A 12,393-nucleotide genomic window follows, 5' to 3' on the forward strand; every position below is an offset into this window, starting at 1 on the left:
GACAACTTAAGTACTGGTTTGGCAAGACTTAATGGGTTTCTTACAGGCTAACATATCAAATGAGTAGGTGACGATATTCTTTATACATTGTCAGAAGAAATGGGTACTGCAAAAAATAGTACTTTTTTTTTTTCATTTCATCTTCATCTAAGATTCCACCACTTATATTTTATATATACACACCATGGCCAGTAGATAATTTGTAATTCACACATCCTATTCCATAAGGATATCAATATTTAGCAAAGTTTGAATAAGGAACAGAGATACATATATTAATAATATATGTAGTACGGTGAGTCCAATGCTTTCAGTTCAACATCAAATCAAAAAACATTTGAAGTTCTAGAAGCTTCTGTGTACCTGCTTTGCTGTAGTCCTTGACCATATGATGCCTTGATGAGGATATACTCAATATTGCTAAGAATGGACATAAAATCCGAATGTGTGACTGGTTTTTCAGAAACAGAGTTAAAATATTTCCAAAAGTTCTGCGGACAAGAACAGATTCAATTAAATTAAGAGTATAAATTCTCACAGGCAAATGACCTTATAGAGAAAATATAAATTTGATGATAAATTTCTTTATAAATGAGCTCTGTTCTGGGCATGTCATTAAGTTTAATTGACAAAGATCTGTAACCTCCACCAGGGCAGGCGTAGTGGCAGTATTTTCAATAGACAGACATCACCAAAGATAGTGCTGGGCACACGGTGAAAGTTCAATAAACATGTGCTGGAGGAATAAAGAGACACTACCTGAATTCTAGTAAAGTCCAAAGATTTCTGTACCATCATGACTATGCAGATTGAAGTCAGTGCACCAAGATAAAGGATTTAAGGTGCAATTCTCACTAAATTAATAGAAATACAGTAAATACCCCTTTATCCCTAGGGGCTTGTTGCAAGAATCACCCAGTGAATATCGGATACCTCATGTAGTACTGAATCCCATACATACTATGTTTTTTCCTGTACACACATACCTAGGACAATGTTCAATTTATAAATTATGCACAGAGATTGACATCAACAATAATAAAATAATACAGTTATAACAATATATTGTAATAAAATTGCCAGAATCACTACTTTTGTGCATGGGGGTTGTTATTAAGTACAATAAGAGTCAACTGAACTCAATCAGTGATACTGTGACAGTTGGTCTGACAACCTAGGTGGTTTCTAAGTGACTAATGGGCAGGTAGCATACACAGTGTGGACACATTGGCCTATAGGATAAGTCACATCCTGGGCAGGAGAGACCAGGATGGTGTGAGATTATGTCATGCTACCCCTAAAACTGTACAATTTATACTTATGAACTGTTTATTCCTGGAATTTTCCACCTAGTATTTCTATAGCTCAGTTAACCATGGGTAAAGGAAAATGTGGGACAAACAAAGACTACTGCATCTTTCCTGAGGGTATGATATTGGAATAGGTTTTAGAAGTCTGGCTAAACCCATGGGAAGTTTAATACCAAGGTCTTATTTCTCATTTTCTTGTTAGTAACTTCAAATTTTCATTACACAGATAGCAAAGATCACACCTTGAAGGAACATATATTAAAAGATCATAGTCACCTCTTTCATTTCCACTTCCTGGTCCTGTCTCACGCCATTCTCTGGTGCTGGTGCATCCATGTAAATGACTTGCTTTCTGGTTCGACCTCCTTTGATGAGAATTTGAGGCTCATAATTGGAGGTGCCGATGCCATCAGAGGAATAGAAGGCCATGGTGTACTTTAGTTTGCCACCATACGCCAGGAGCTATTGAATAACAAATTATTGTTTATCTTTCTGATGCAGCCTTGGTTTAAAACATTTTGTTGTAAATCTGCCACCATATGAAAGAAATCTTGCATCTTAAAAATATATTTCACATATGAAATGTCTTGTCTGGAATTTGCTTAATTCTAATTCTACTCAATTATAGATTGTTTAGTTCTACTTGATGATTCCAACAAAGTGGGCTCCAAAATAAATCAGTGCAATAACAATTCTAATTATTTTCAAGCTCCCTTGGATTAAAAATGATCTCTACAGAAGCAGTGAATATATATTTGCAAATATTAAAGGTCAGGATGAATTCACACATAGACTGTAATGTTTAGATAAGCAAAAAAAAATGCAAACAATGTCTTTCATAACTATTTTATATGGATTTTCCCCCCAAAATGAGTGATGATGTCTCAAGAAGGGCTTCTTGGAGCATGAAAGGTACCCAGACTGGTATTGAGCTGATATTTGTAAATACAATATATGTCTGTTGAAGGATTGCTTAAGGAAACAGTAAAATAAAATGATTTAAACATTAATAGACTTGAAAAGTCCCTATTTGTGGGGACTTTTGCAAATGATTAACACCTCTTATCTCCTCTTAGAAAAAGGGATTTAATAATCACACTTTTATTTTTTAATACTTTTTTAGTTGTTGATGGACCTTTATTTTATTTATTTATATGCAGTGCTGAGAATCAAACCCAATGCCTTACATGTGCTAGGCAAGTGCTCTACCACTGAGCCACAGTTCCAGCCCAGTAATCCCATCTTTTAATGACAGACCTGTGCAGACTACTGTGATTCTGAATCCTTTTTTTTCCTTTTAAATAAATGACAGTGGAATGCATTACAGTTCTTATTACACATATACAGCACAATTTTTCATATCTCTGGTTGTATATAAAGTATGTTGACACCAACTCGTGTCTTCGTACACGTACTTTGGATGATGATGTCCATCACATTCCACCATCCCTGCTAACCCCTGTCCCCTCCTTTTCCCTTCCACCCCTCTGCCCTATCTGGAGTTCATCTATTCCTCCCATGCTCCCCCTCCCTACCCACTATGAATCAGCCTCCTTATATCAGAGAAAACATTCTACACAATAGAATATTACTCAGAAATAAAAAGAGAATAAAATCATGGCATTTGCAGGCAAATGGATGGCGTTGGAGAAGATAATGCTAAGTGAAGTTAGCCAATCCCCCAAAAAACAAATGCCGAATGTGATTTTGAATTGTATCCATAACCCCCACCTCAGGGAGAGGGGCACCAATTCTAGGTTGGGTGGGTGCCTTACCTGGTCTCCCTGGAACTGTTCTGGTAGCCGCCAGTAAAATGGCTCCCCGTGGACATGCTGACGGACAGTGGTGGCATCCAGCAAGATGTCGGGGGCCTGGTAGTACACCCCCTCACTGGTGCCCTTCAGGTTGCTCTGAGAAACCACACGCAGAAGAGGCTGTTTGGAGTCCAGCGTCACCTAGTCATGGAAAGAAGAAAACGTACTTCAGATGGTGAATCAAGTGCTCAGGTGTGATTTGTCAGATTCCACCACTGCCTCTCCAACAGAACAGCTTCACGATTAAAACAGGAACAGTGCGGGCTTTTCCTTTAAACAAAACATCTGGATTAAAAATGAAACTGCAAGGGCTTTAAGTTACTGTATATGGGGGTCAAGCTATTGCTACCCTCGGCAATGTTCAATCACACGAAGGAGACTGTTGGGATTACTATCTTCTCTCCACATGGAGTCTGACATCAGCTAAGGTGCAACTCTGAAAGCTCCATCTGTTTCCCTGGACAGCAGAAGGGGAGCTCTGACTCCTATACTAACCCAATTAGCACCCCAGAATTCTGATGTCATAAGGGCAAAACTTAACGACAGTAAGTTTTGAGTGTCTCCTTGACCCCTGCCCAACTCTCACATCTCTCTGTGTGACTTACTCGGGTCCTCACGTATCCCTCCAACTCCGAGCAGAGGTGCGACAGCCCAAAGCAGAAGCAGGGGCTGCATCCCAGAGGGTTGTCTGCACGCAGGGCAAAGGTGCCAATTTGACACTTGCTGCATTGGAGGCCAAACACATTTTCCTAAAGGGAACAGACAGTGGACTTATTAATGTCTGAAAAGAGGAAATATGATTTCTGCACACACAAATAAAATACAAAAATAATCTTAGATCCACAAGCATCACTGAACTTGCTGCTTTCTCAGGCGAGGTACTTAATTGACCTCTGTAGGCCCAATTCTCACAAAGACTCAGTGATTCCCAAACACAGCTGATGTTCAGAATTATCTTGGAAGAATTTGAGAACATAGAGTCTCTGATGAGCATCTCCTGGGATGCTTTAGAACCCACCCTGAGACCCCAGGTGATTCTAGGAGCCTGACTAGGTGATTGCTAAGGCACACCCTGCTGTTCTGATCATCTATAATGAGAACACTTATCTTAAGATGTGGCAAGGCAAATACTGATGCTCCCCTGATTCCCACGATGTGGTATATGACATTCCCCTTTGTCATATTCAGAATTAGCATCCCAGAATTCTGATGTCATAAGGGCAAAACTTATGACAGTAAGTTTTGAGTGTCTCCTGGACCCTTGCCCAACTCCCACATCTCTGTGTGGGAGTTGATCCTTGACCCTCTTTCATTTCACCTCCTTGTATAAGGACCGGAGAAGGTGACAATGGCTTCCTAGTAACAAAGCACTTTGGGAAAACCAAGGGACACACACAAGATCAAAAATGGCATTGAAGTCTTAAGACCTTACAACACACATAAATTTCCTTTAGTCTGACCAGCACACACAAGAGTATGAATACTACTTCACAGTATCATATCATATCATATCATAGTATCATATCATATCATATCATAGTATCACAAATCTTCTCAAAACCTGTTAGCTATTTTGCCTGTATATTCAAGATAGACTGGCCACTCAGCCCACTGGAACATGTGTGAGGAAACTAATTGTTTTTCAAAGTGGTCCCATCACTTGATGCTTGTAATAAATGGCAGAAGTTCTATTTTGAGAAATTTCCATCATTTTAGAAAAATATATGTAGACTTAAAACTCAGATATAGAAAGACAGTAAAACCATTAGAGGAAGTGTTCAAAATCTAGCTGCTAACTCATACAGTCTAAAACCCAAGAGTCATACTGACAAGGGGGGAGGAAGGAAGTGGAGGGTGGATGGCAAATACCTTGCAAGAGCAGGTGCCGGTTTCCTCTGCACAGCTACAGAGACCCCGTTCCAGGTCACAGGTGTCCACCAGTGTCCCCCTCAGGTCGCAGTCACAGGGAACACAGTCAGGAAAGTCTCTGTAACCCAAGGAACACTGATCGCAGCTCTGCCCACCAAATTCCTTCTTGCATTGGCAGTGACCAGAAAGCACGTCACACTGGGGATTGGCTGACCCCTCATGACTGCAATTGCAGGCCTGAGAGAGAGAGAGAGAGAGAGAGAGAGAGACTAAAATTAACTAAAGAGGCAGATTTTATGTTATAAAATATACATTTAAAAAATACATAAGATACACATATGCTATTCAATACACATATTTGGATTTTTAAAAAAATATCTAATGTATAAAAATTATATAAATGAATTGATCTCTCTCACTAGTGCTCTAAGGAGCCACTTTGCCATCTGCTAAAAGGCAAAAGGGACTGTATTGTAGGATTATTTGTGCTTTTTTTTGAGACAGGGTCTTGCTAAAAGTTAAGTAGGGCCTGGATGAATTGCTGAGGCTTTGAACTTGCGATCCTCCTGCCTCAGCCTCCGGAGTAGCTGGGATTACAGGCATGTGCCACCGTGCCTGGATTCCTTTGTGCATCTTAATGACACTTGCACACTAGGCCAAAACTGAACTAAAATTAAATCCGATAGGTTCCAAACAATCTAGCGAAGTTATTTTAGAGGTCAAGATATTTTCCCACTGTCAAAACCAAATTATCTCCAAATATAACCAAGGGAAGTTACTCATGGAAAACTAGAGCCCTCAAAGATTGGACATAATCCCCTAATAAACTGATTTATGACTTTCTCTTGGAAAATTGTGTACATGAAGAATATATTTAAAGGGCACTAAAAACATTTGGGGATTTTTTTCTAGCCATCAATTTTACAATTGGGCTCTTGCAGAAAACTCCACATAAGGGATTTGAAGAGTGTTGCGTTCTCCAGGTTTATTCCAATAATCTGTGCTAAATCTTTCTTATTTATTTAAGACAGGTTTCATTATGTTACCCAGACTGGTCTTGAACTCCTGAACTCAAGAGATCTTCCCGTCTCAGCCTCTCAAGTAGCTGGGACAACATGAGCACAGCTGCACTGAGTTATTATATCAACCAAATAAATAAAAGAGATGGAACAAAACTTGCCATAGCCTAGGGACTCTCAGGTAAGAAAATGCAAATATGTCTGCACCCACCTGGCACCCATGCTCCGGGTCCAAACCCCAGTACCCTTCCTCGCATTTTTCACATTCCAGACCCCAAGTATGAGGAGGGCAGATGCACTTTCCAGATTCAGGGTCACAATTATTCTGAGTGTGAGCACAGTCACAGGCTGAAATAAAGACAAACATCATCATGGGTCTGGATGATCGATGGAATTAAAGGGGTGGGAGTTGATTTTACAAGTTATGTCCCTTTTATTAATAATCTGAATAATTCTTCTAGTTTCTAAAAGACCTCAAGATTTCAGAGACCTCTCCATGTCTCATGCAGGTTCCTCTAAGTCAGGAGATGCTTCTGGATGAAAGGTCAGGGGGGCAGAGTAGGAAAAATGGAGAAAAGACTGAAAAAGACCTCAGTGGGTAGAAGAACAAATAGACCTAATGTAATTGAACATTTATTATGTGCCAAATTCCATGTCAAGGACTTCGTACACAATTATTATAAAAACGATTTGGTTTAGATGACAATTAGCCTCTCCAGTTTACAGATGAGGAAACTAAGGCTAAGGGAAATTAAATAATTCATCCAAGCTCACACAATTAGTAGGCAGCAGAGCCCAAACCGAACTTTTTTTTTTTATTATTGGTTGTTCAAAACATTACAAAGCTCATGACATATCTTCTTTCATACATTTGATTCAAGTGGGTTATGAACTCCCATTTTTACCCCAAATACAAATTGCAGAATCACATCGGCTACACATTCACATTTTTACATAATGGCATATTAGTGACTGTTGTATTCTGCTACCTTTCCTATCCCTTACTATCCCCCCTCCCCTCCCCTCCCATCTTCCCTCTCTACCTCATCTGTTGTTGTTCAATTCTCTCCCTTGTTCCCTCCCCCTTTCCCCTCACAACCTCTTATATGTAATTTTGTGTAACATTGAGGGTCTCCTTCCATTTCCATACAATTTCCCTTCTCTCTCCCTTTCCCTCCCACCACTCGTCTCTGTTTAATGTTAATCTTTTCCTTATGCTCTTCCTCCCTGCTCTGTTCTTAGTTGCTCCAAACCGAACTTTAAGCTTATTTCTAGAGAGAGATCAGAAACAGAAAAAAAGAAGCATGAAAACCTGTATGTGTAAAAAAGAGAAAAAATAAAGAAATGCCACAAAAATTAGTCCAAAGTAAAGGAAGGTGCCAAGGAGTCACTGTAAAGTCTCAAACAAGAAACTCAAGAACTTACGTGTGCAGCCACCATCCTGGTAGGCATAGAAGCCATGTGAACACCTGTCGCACCTTTTCCCAGTCACGCCTGGAATGCAGTAACACTGTCCTCCCTCTGTGCATTCGTCTGACACGGAGCCTGCCGTGCTGCAGTTACAGGGTAAGCAGCCAAGTCCTGTGTCCAGCCCATAATAGCCTGGCTACGTCACAAAAGGGGAAGAATCACACAAGCCAACACATGGTTTAGTAAGCCAATATACACGCTAGAAGGTTTTCCAAATCACACACAGGCTGCTCCATAGGATCATGAAGTATTCATGACTTGATTCCACTCCTCTGCACAGTGGGTACGTGCCCTCTAGATAGTGAGGTGCAGCACGGGCCAGCCATGCCTAGGGCTTGAGCTCTTTTCCAACTACCATGAATTCAATTTTCCTTTGAACCCAGGTCAAGGTGTCAATTACATATCACTGACCAATACTTGAATTGCATGCACTGAGCATTAACATCTTACCAGGCAGTGGTCACACTGCTGTCCGATCACGTGGGGTTTGCAGTCACAGAGTCCAGTCTCAAGATGGCACACATCGGAAAGGGAACCTTTCTCATGGCAATCACAGGCTAACACATACACACACACGACATATTAATGGTCATTTCTGGTTATAGTTATAGTCAGCTCCTTCAATGTCCAAAGGAAAAAATGTTAAACACTCAATGTACCCAATCGTGAAGCTAAACAAATGAACATATATAATGTATGCATGACAAGACATATGTATATTATAAGTATTATTCTGTGATTAATAAAATTTTAGCATTTTTTTTGTAGAGTAAACCAAAACAGTTTTAGTGGAAAGAACTATCAGAAAAGAATATTCAAGCCATTCAGTAATAACAGATAATAATACTGAAGCTATTCAGATAATAATTAGCAAACTACTTTGAATGATCTCATGAGTTTGCCATGTAATTTTTGAACAAGGTGATAATATATGTCAGCAAATTTTTATTAAAACATGCAATAGAGACATCAATCAATTTAGCCATCTACCCTCATTGCAATCATACATATATGTAATATTTTAAAGCTCAGTTAAAGCAATCTAAATAGCATATATATTAATATGTTTCATAATTTAATGAAGCATTCTCTGTTATAAAATCTTGAGTCATTTGTAGTTTCATGATAGAATTTCAGTTCTATCTGGTTACAGCATTAACATTTAGAGTTATGAATTCCCTCAGCTATTCAAAGTGATGGTATTTAACAGGTCCAAAAATGTTTAATTTATATTTATAAGGCAAGCAGTAATATATATTTCATACTATTTAATTTTCATAGTATTTAATAAGTTCCCTGACAAAAATATTCAAGGCACTGTTTATGAATGTTTGGCTCTGAAAATCTACATCTGTCCATATGACATAGGTCGAACATCCCTAATCTGAAAATCTGAAATGCTCCAAAATCCAAACATTTTTGAGCAACAGCATGATGCCACAAGTGGAAAATTCCACATCTGACCTCATATACTAAGTCACTGTCAAAAGACAGGCACACTAAAAGTGGTGCACAAAATTGCCTTCAGCCTGGGCACGTAAGGTGCATATGAAAAGTAAATGAATTTCATGTTTAAACTTGGGTCCCCTCCCCAGGACATTGTTGTTATGTGTATGCATATTCTGAAATCCGAATAAAAAATCATAATCTGAACAAATCTGGGCATGCATCTCAGATAAGGGACAATCAACCTGTGTCACAACGTAGGAAAAGTCAAGGAAAACTTGACGGGTAACTGAAAGCCCAGGCACAGTGTGAGGCAGCGTGCAGCAGCAGGGGGGAGGCACTGGAACTTGGGGATGGTCAGAGAAAGGCACTGGAATCGGCCTCCATAAGTGAAGACCAGTGCCTTGCTCACGCAGAGGTGCCTCTCTCTGGCCCTCCATTTTCCCTGGTGTAAGTGGGCTAATATTGCAGCTTCTGTAGGAGCCCAGCAAAATGCTGGGACCCCACTCACTGCTTCCCTTCAGGGACCTTCTGCTGTGTCCCTGAATATTCCACTAACTTCTCAGCACACATTCATCTGTCTCCCACCAAATACAAGACACGTGTGCACACACACCTTGCCTCTTACCTCTCACCTGAGGGGACATCTCCCAGCATCCCTATTGTCTTTCCTTCCCCTTAGCACATCTGTCCATCCAAACTCTTGCTTTGTGTCCTCCTGGCCCCTAGTCTGCTAAAGCTCTGCTTCCTAAACTCTCTAGAGATGTCCCAGGTGCTAACTTCAGCGAGCAAATTTCAATCCTCATCTCACTGGATCTTTCTGCAGAATGTGACCCATTGAAGTCTCTCTCCCTATAATTCCAATTAAAGTGGCCACACTGTTGAAGTGGGATGGGCCCAGGGCTGTGAAACATTTTCCATCTTTTAATGGATGCCTGTGAAATATTTTTTTCTGTATCACTAGCACCCTCTTGTGTCTCCATATTGCAATATCAGAGCAAGACAAGGATTTACATGAAATTATCAAAATTAATAACTGCCATTTGTATTCATTCACTCCTTAAAGACTGTGCCAAAGGGGAGGAAAAAACTTCCAAGGGCTTAATTGGTGCTAGAGCTAGGTCGACTCAGGTAAATGAAAATCAACCTTCAGTGTGAGGTTCAACAAGATTCACAACTTCAAGGCTCCAAGCAGAATTCAGCAAAGCAATCTGAGGGTCAGGTAGTTTATTTACAGACCACCAAGCTGTGCCAACATCATGTGTTAGCAATTTCAGGCTTAAGAGCCTCACTCTGTGTCTTGAAATTCCACCTGCTTCATGCAGCCCCATGGTCCTCCACATCCATGATTGCTTTGGACATCACCCTTCTTTCCTTTCAATTACTGCAAACAGAGCTGCACTTTGGAAAGCAATCCCTTCTCCTTGAATGGAAGGGTGCAAGCTTTCCAGGACACTGACCTTCATGGACAGCAACTAATCAAGCCAATGGAGAGAAGAGAGGGAAGAAATCGGTTGCCAGTCTATCGTTGTTCAACCAGAGACCCAGCATGAAAATATGCACCATTCAAGATAAGGTCACCTCATGGACCGATCCCTTTCTGACACATGTATGTAGATGGATGGGGATTCATAGGTGATAAATAATGACCCTGAACTCATAGCCCATGCACTCACCTTGGCAATTTTTGGCAGTCACAGCATCCCCATAGAACCCATCTGCACACCTTTCGCAGTGAGGGCCGTCGGTGTTTCCCACACACTTCAGGCATTCCCCAGTGACAGAGTCACAGTGGCCAGGCTCAGAGGGGTTGACATTACCATTGCAGTCACACAGTACACAGGATTCCCCGGGTACTGTTGGGTTTCCATAGTAACCATCGGCGCATCTGTATCCAAGATGAAAAACAGGATCAAATAAATGCAATTACTCAAGACGCCACCCCACTCTTCAGAGACTTCCTGAATAGCTAATAAGTCAGACTGGCTCTTTTCCCTGAGATTTACTGTGGAAAGAATGTGACTCCACATTCAGAAAGTTACATATTGTCTTCACCCATGGTGATGAACAGGAGCACATCCAAAATGGGGCATAAATCCAGTGGGCGTGCACCATCTCCAGGGCCAACTCCAACCCACCAGGGCCAATGGGGATGTCACTCAGCTCTGGATGGTCTGAGCCAGAGTTGGGCACTCAGACTTACCCATGGGAAAAAACACTGGCATTCAGGACTCAGAAGACCAACTATTAAATAGAACCACCTAATGTCTTTACTATTATCTGGATATTCAAATATGGGGACTGTAAGTCCTGGCTCCTCGCTGTTTCTTATTGTTCTTGGTCTGAACTCAGATGAACTCCAGGAGGTGGAACACTGTCCTCTAAAAACTCCCAGCAAGTCTCAACATTCATATTCTTAACAGATACACCGGGTTTTCTCTACGATTCTATGAAATAATTATTATACATGAAAACTCCAAAACCACACCTAACTACATATTTAAAAACAATCTGATCTTTAACACATTATACACACAAAATAAATATGGAGAGTTATTGTGTGTCGATTAAAATTTAAAAAATAAAAGTTCAAAATAAGCACATAAAATTTACATTGAATTTAGAAAATAATGTTAGTGCTGGACACAGAGTACCTCTCACACCAAGCTCCTGAGTAACCCGGAGCACACTGGTCACAGATGACTTCGTCTCCTTCGAGATGGCAGGTGGGACTGAAACTGTTAAAATGTTAGAAATGAATGCAATTTTCCAGTAGATGTTGCCAGTTACCAAATATTTATAATACTGATTTTTCACTACTTATGTCCTTACAAACTTTCAACATGTTCTCAGTCCTCAACCTAGAACTCAGGGCCTCTGCCACCCAGCCCACCCTGTGGGCCTCCTCTGTCCTCGTCCCATGTTCTGGGGAAAGGACACTTGCTGTTCCCTGCTCCTCTGTCCTTCAGCCTGCAATGCACTTTCTTCTCCCCATCTCCCAACACAGCCACTGCTTCCTCCAGGAAGCCCGCTCAGATTTGCCTGGTACATGGGGTTCCCCTCTCTCTAAGGGTTCCCTGGCTGTGGACCTTCTGCCTCTGCAGAGCCCAGCCCAACACAAGGCCAGGAGATGGTCCATCAAACACAGCATTGCAGGAGGGTCCTCTGTCTCCACCAGGACCACCACTGCTGAGATCCCTTCAAAGCCTATTCCTGAGTCTAGGGGAGGCCTTTGTGGGGACAGTTTACAGTGGCCCACCACTTCTTTATGAGAGACCCCTGATGTTTAGGTATGGTTTAAGTGTGTCCCAAAGTTTCATGTTTTGAAAGCTTGATCCCCAGGATGGCCTTGAAGAGGTGGGACATAGTGGGAGTTGGTTAGGTAATCAGGAAACAACCCTTGGAAGAGATTAAGGCAGTTCTCCTGGGACCTGAGTTATTTTCTTGAGAGAAAGGAGTCTGACA

General features: G+C 41.0%; 1 protein-coding gene across 1 annotated transcript in view; it reads right to left on the minus strand.

Moving 5' to 3' along the window:
• The window catches only part of Lama1 (laminin subunit alpha 1), a 165,121-nt gene that overhangs the window by 70,996 nt on the left and 81,732 nt on the right, over positions 1–12,393 (minus strand). The window contains exons 18-27 of the mRNA XM_046467487.2: positions 11,583–11,666; positions 10,605–10,816; positions 7,933–8,039; positions 7,438–7,618; positions 6,224–6,360; positions 4,994–5,230; positions 3,730–3,873; positions 3,086–3,265; positions 1,587–1,772; positions 364–491 (exon numbers count right to left, since the gene is read on the minus strand). Of these exons, the coding sequence (XP_046323443.1) occupies positions 364–491; positions 1,587–1,772; positions 3,086–3,265; positions 3,730–3,873; positions 4,994–5,230; positions 6,224–6,360; positions 7,438–7,618; positions 7,933–8,039; positions 10,605–10,816; positions 11,583–11,666 (1,596 nt within the window). The remainder of the gene's footprint in view (positions 1–363; positions 492–1,586; positions 1,773–3,085; positions 3,266–3,729; positions 3,874–4,993; positions 5,231–6,223; positions 6,361–7,437; positions 7,619–7,932; positions 8,040–10,604; positions 10,817–11,582; positions 11,667–12,393) is intronic.

This window comes from Marmota monax, unplaced genomic scaffold (genome assembly GCF_021218885.2).
Source record: "Marmota monax isolate L192 unplaced genomic scaffold, Marmota_monax_Labrador192_F-V1.1 WCK01_AAM20220418_F8-fsc00103, whole genome shotgun sequence".
Taxonomy (NCBI): domain Eukaryota; kingdom Metazoa; phylum Chordata; class Mammalia; order Rodentia; family Sciuridae; genus Marmota; species Marmota monax.